The sequence below is a fragment of the Homarus americanus genome, unplaced genomic scaffold (genome assembly GCF_018991925.1).
Source record: "Homarus americanus isolate GMGI-L3 unplaced genomic scaffold, GMGI_Hamer_2.0 scaffold56009, whole genome shotgun sequence".
In the NCBI taxonomy this organism is placed as follows: Eukaryota; Metazoa; Arthropoda; class Malacostraca; order Decapoda; family Nephropidae; genus Homarus; species Homarus americanus.
Window position 1 is genome coordinate 2,559,855 of NW_024739542.1, and position 6,639 is coordinate 2,566,493.

The following is a 6,639-nucleotide window of genomic DNA, read 5'->3' on the forward strand; positions in this document are numbered from 1 at the left end:
AAAGAGTAAGTAGCTACGTTGATGTTATAATGTGTTACTGTGCTTTTAAAACTAAGGTCCTTACCGTGTAGCCTAGGTTAATGCATACACTAATTATTAACAAATTAAGAAAAATATTAGTTAGATGTTAACAAGTAGTATTAGGTAAATGTTGTGAGTGTTGTTCCTGAGTCATGAACTATTGGATATAATACAATTGTGTGTAAAAGGAGTGTTGTGCTGTGGTGTTGACCCCTCACCTGTGACCTCTTAGAGAACAATAGGTGTAGTGTGTATTATACCGCAAGACCCGGGATGATGAAACACTGATGTCGACAGAGAGAACTTTTACATTAAACTGATTCCTTTGTTGTCACACACACACTTAGACAAGTATATAAACCCTCGACCGCTGCTTCCGAGTGGCTGGTTAGATTAAACCTTGTTAAACCTAAAACTTATTTTGGACTTATGAACATTAGAAAGATTCCCAAGAAAGTGAATTATAAGTAAGATAATGTTTGATATGTAATAATTCCCACAAGAGGGAGTATAGTTCACGAAATATTTCCATAATAGAGGGTAACAAGCTGTCTCACATTGGCTGACACACATAATTTATCATCCCACTACATATATGAATAATGAGTTTATGTACTTAGCATAAAAAATGACTATACGCTAACAGCTTATTTAAAAGAGAGCTTTATCTTAATTATAATTTATACTGATTGTAAAATAACTAAACCGTAAGCCCTCACATTATTTTTCCAGCGTTGCATTGATGCATATCTGTCGTTCATGTGTATGCAACCACGTGAAACAATTTACCTTAATGATAACCTTCATCTGAGGGAGGAGGTATTTTTGTGATTTAGATACGAACTGGAAATAAACACTTTCAGAATTACTATTTAGTTCATAAGTCGTGTAAAATATATCGCATTTTACTTTTGATGATAAATATTAAGTTGAAATGAGCTTACTGTGTGTGTGTGTGTGTGTGTGTGTGTGTGTGTGTGTGTGTGTGTGTGTGTCCTTTAGTTGGTTGAAGCTTCCCGGTGATAAATGAGTTACGTTTCCATATTCATATACTATGATGACGTGCACCAGAAAACCATCAAATGGGTCACTTCACGTCTCAACTCTCAAAGGCTTAGAGTTGAAGTTCCCAATACAAAGTGACTCATTTTTCTTCACGTTCCTTAACTGTAGTCTCAAAAATTTTCACGTAATACCCCAATCTGACTGTCCCACTTTGCAGAGGCTTAAATAGAGTTCCTGAGTGACGTCTGTTCCTTTCTTTCTTCTTCAGGTACAGCGATGGAGTACCAGAAGTTCCGTGTGACGCCGGAGAGTGTGGAGGTGAAGGAGGGCGAAGAGGTGTTCCTGAGCTGTGCCGTCGACCACCAGCAGGGGAAGGCTCAGTGGACAAAGGACGGCTTCGCGCTAGGTGAGTGGACAAGCTGGTGCATTATAGAGATGGCAGGTTAGGTGACTATCGTTCTCTCCCACAATATATAGTCAAATCATACTGTCTCTTTTATGCCCATTTGTATTTTGTGTCCAATTGTCATCACCATCCTCCCATTTAGTAGTATTTTTTTGCTAACTCCATCATCACTTGTGTCTTCCCCCCTGTCTTCTTTTCTCTCGCCCACAGCTTCTCTCATTTGCTAATATAAATAACCTTTTAATTAGATTTTTTGTCAAGGCTGAGAAAGGTTTGCATAGCTCTTAAGAGATGGAAATGTGTCTTTAATATTCATGAAGAGATCAAGACTTTACACAGGAGGTTACGAGGTTTTCTTGGGCCCGACACTCCCCTTTTATAAGTGTTTGTATTATTACTTAGCATTGGCTCAAAGGAATTATACTATAAGGTCTATAATCTAAACAAAACTTATAAATCCATCAATAAGTAAATTATATAACAGACATACACAAAATTATATGACGTAAATAATTATCATCAACAAAACTTCATTGACTCACCTGACGACAGTTTAACATCGGGTCACATTAGAGCTGTTTAGATATTTCCTGCACCCTGACGCTCGCCTCCACCACACTGCACCACTTACAGAGATTGAGGAGTGGCCATGAACCTTCAGTAAACCACACTTACGAAACGTACTACACCACACTTACAAAATGTACTACACCATACTTACAAAATGCCACGAAACGCACTATTGTTATAATCATTTGTGAGCCACACTTATACCACAACCCTCCAAGAGTTATACAATATAAAATAACACAACACCAAACTTACAACCCTCCGTAACCCAGACGAGAGTATACTGGCAACACACACACACACACACACACACACACACACACACACACACACACACACACACACACACACACACACACACACACACACACACACATTCCCCCAAGACGCGCCCGCTACATCACACTTAAGCCCTCCCGCGGGCAGGACTTTATAAGTATCCAGAGGCCGTTAAGTGAGTGGAAGAGAGTTCAGTCAGGGGTGAAGAAGAAGGCGCCTCCCTCAGTAAAATTCCTTAATGAGAATTCACGAGGAACCCCTTGTTTGTCGCGACATGCAAATGACTCGCTCCGTGGAGGCCAGCCCGAGTTACTTACAGGAGAGAAGGAACATCGTCGCCTCTCGTGTCCCTCGACTTTTACCATTATATAAGTCTTTTGTCTTCGTTGTTTGAGACAAGGACAAGTGGCGTCACTCAGTCTCGTTAAATACTTTTCAGTGCTTAGGTATTTATTTTGTTAATTCTTCTCATTTGGAGTGTGTGAAATCTAAATGCTTTTTTGTTTGTATAAATGCATATATACTTTTTCCTTTTACACTCTCATCTAAGTGTGTACTGGTTATGAAATGCATAAAAGCAGTGTGTTTTTGGTGGTGCTTTAGCTTTTAAGGATATGAGTGCATAGTCTTAAAAATAATTGTTGCATTATATTATGGTTGATATACCTTTTATCATCTACGAGTACTGTACTTCATGAAAAATTACAACAGCATCATCAATTACACCCAAGAGTCATTCATGAAGTGTTTATCAACTTTGTTTATCAATATTTAATTTTAATATTTCTCAAGTGTAAAATACAACCATACAAATTACACTAATTCGCATATCTAATATTTCTGCCTTACCAGTAAATATATATATCTGTTGCCCAGGCCTTAGTCTAAGCTCATAGGCGTCGCTGTAGATACTGAGTTACTGCCACTTCAGCATTTTAGGAACTCACCAACGTCAACAACCACGAACCCTAAAGACAAGGAGACAATGACACTCTGAGCCTTTGTTATTGTCTTGTAGGAGTTGAGAGTAATACACAAGAATTCAGAGACGATCATATAAGGCCTTTCCTCCCCTTACCTCCTACCCTGCCCTCCTACATTCCCTCCCACCTTTCCCTTTACCCTTCCTTCTCCACCCTTTCCCCCGCCCTTTCCCTCCATCCCATCCCCACCCAATCTCAACCCTCCCCATCACCCTTCCTCCCACCCTTCTCCCAAGCCTTCCCCCACCTTTCCCCCATCCATCCCCACCCCTTCCTCCCCACCCTTCCCCTACCTTGAATCGATAAGCATCAATACTGTACAAATTCTGTCAAGTTGTAGTAAATCCCCCAAGAGCAACATAGAAACACATGATTTTGTAGCCTGTATTAACGGAGCTCATTATCGTGAACAATTTGTTATGATATCTAAGGTGTTTTGTTAGCTAATTAACAGTTGATTCATTACCTTTAAAATTATCTAAATTATAACAAGCTGGAAAGTAATTATTTTAGATTACACAAAACGATGATAAATTAATATTATAAGATCTTCACTATAATGAGGGGAAGAAATAAATAACAAGAAAATAATCATAGCAACAGATGAAAAAGATATTCTGATAAACTATTGTAAAATCGTATTCATTTTCCCAATTAAAAATATATCGTCAATTATTTTCACATAATATCTTAATTCTGCAGTATCGGATTTGGCGGCCGTGTTGTGATATAATATTTGGGGTTTGAAATTTCATTAAAATGCATAAAGTAGGATGATTCGCTTGTGTATGTCTGTCTGTCTGTCTGTCTGTCTTTGTTTCTGTCTCTGTCAGTCTCCTTCTCACATTTTTCTCCCCCCATCTCTCTCTCTCTCTCTCTCTCTGATTTTGAGGTGTAGTACGTGAGCTTACGCACATATTCACTTGAGTACATGTTTTTGTGTCTACATGTATGTATGTCTGTCTGTCTGTATTTGCAAGGGGTATTCACACATTCACACAACGCCGTCATGAAATTAACCTCTCAACCGTTACACCAAAACCTACATGTCAGATCAACACATTAACGAATACTGTAACACACTCCTAGGACAACATAACCTCATAAATATTACTGTAACGCACTCCTAGGACAACATAACCACATAACTAATACTGTAACACACTCCTAGGACAACATAACCACATAACTAATACTGTAACACACTCCTAGGACAACATAACCACATAACTAATACTGTAACACACTCCTAGGACAACATAACCTCATAAATATTACTGTAACGCACTCCTAGGACAACATAACCACATAACTAATACTGTAACACACTCCTAGGACAACATAACCACATAACTAATACTGTACCACACTCCTAGGACAACATAACTTCATAACTATTACTGTAACACACTCCTAGGACAACATAACCTCATAAATATTACTGTAACGCACTCCTAGGACAACATAACCACATAACTAATACTGTAACACACTCCTAGGACAACATAACCTCATAAATATTACTGTAACACACTCCTTGGACAACATAACCTCATAAATATTACTGTAACACACTCCTAGGACAACATAACCTCATAAATATTACTGTAACGCACTCCTAGGACAGCACTGCCTCTTAACTTCCCTAATACTGTTACTGTTGCTAATCCGAACTTTGCGTCCCTTGATGGAGCAATCAGCAAAACTCCCCCGGAAAAGCAATTTTGGTTCTTGGACTTGCTATTACAATATATTATTTCGTTTTTATTTTTTTAAATCTGTAGTTCCTGCGGCATTATCAAATTCACTATGATATATTTTAATTGTTTTGTTGTATTACGGCTTTTTTTTTTTCTTCTAACGTTGAGTGATTTTGTGTTTCAGTCTGATGTATAATTATTTTGTGTTTGACGTAAAGGTGTTTTGTCTAATGCTAAAATATTTTGTGTTTATAATTTTATTTGATGTGTTGTAATTCTGTTTGCTTGTGTCTCTTGTATAAATATTCCGTGTTTATGTCTCGCTTATATAATTCCGTGTTTATGTCTCGCTTATATAATTCCGTGTTTATGTCTCGCTTATATAATTCCGTGTTTATGTCTGAGTCTTTATGATATAGCAGTAAATCTTGTAGGTGTTCATCACATTGAGAGCCTATATTAACTAGCTGTTGTAGGGTTACGAGAGGGCAGTGGTGATGTAGGTAGTAGTAGTAGTAGTAGTAGTAGTAGTAGTAGTAATAGTAGGTATGTTTGCAGTGCATTTACTATTAATAATACTAGCAGCTAACCTAACCTAACTTAACCCAACCTAACCTAACCTAACCTAGCCTAACCTAACCTAACCTGTTATTACTATTTATGATCTTAGAATAAATTTCGTTAATGTCGTTCCAGAAGCCGCTTGTATAACTTTGAACTAAACAAAAACAAACATACGATACTAATAAAAAAAATAAAAAAAACATCCCACTAAAATCCTATACTTGAATCCTTCCTCCCTTATATATATATATATTTATATATTACGAGGCAACAATATCGTCAGTTAATTGAATTCACATAACTTCGCTCGGCTTCAAAATACAGAGAGATCTGACCTTTGGCCATGATTGCAACCGGGCGCATAATATACCCTGTGAATAGAAGGATTTTCCGCAAAGGGTTCTGGATTTTAGCTGTCGTGCAAATTGAAAACAGGACTTTACGTTAATGGCGGATGCTGTTTATTTTACTTTATTTTTTTTTTTTGCATTTATTTTTTTTTTATTTGGGCTGTATGGGAATTCTCTCTGATGCTCCATTTTTTGGGGGTGGGTGGGGGGGTGGGGAGGTGAGAAGAGGAGGATAAATTGAAAAAAAGTGTTTGGGAAATTCATAGGTGTTGCATTAGTTGAAGGTTAATGATGTAGGGTTGTGTATAATGTATTTATTATTATTATTATTATTTTGCTTCTACATGCAGTATACCTGACTATTACATAACATTCCCACGGACACCTGACTACCACATAACACTCCCACGGACACCTGACTACCACATAGCACTCCCAAGTACACCTGACTACCACATAGCACTCCCAAGTACACCTGACTACCACACATACGCTTATACAACATAATCTATCGCGAACCTTTCACTATTTTTCACCACACTAATTCTTCAATCCTCACACCACAAAACACTACACTAACCATCCGTCTCTAACCACAAACAATTACTTCAACTACAAAAAAACCTCTTCAACCACATCCTCTCACCACAAATAACTAAATCAACCAAACTATCTTACAACAAACAACCACACTAACCACAAAAAACATTTCGATCAGACTCACGCACCGTAACACACACACACACACACACACACACACA

The 6,639-nt window shown here is 37.7% G+C and overlaps 1 protein-coding gene across 1 annotated transcript in view; it reads left to right on the plus strand.

Annotated features, from left to right (window-relative positions):
* The first annotated feature begins 1,284 nt into the window (after positions 1–1,284).
* Positions 1,285–6,639, plus strand: part of LOC121874860 (nephrin-like) — a 148,148-nt gene continuing 142,793 nt past the window's right edge. Inside the window, exon 1 of the mRNA XM_042379150.1 lies at positions 1,285–1,432. Within this exon, the coding sequence (XP_042235084.1) occupies positions 1,303–1,432 (130 nt within the window). The 5' untranslated portion in view covers positions 1,285–1,302. The remainder of the gene's footprint in view (positions 1,433–6,639) is intronic.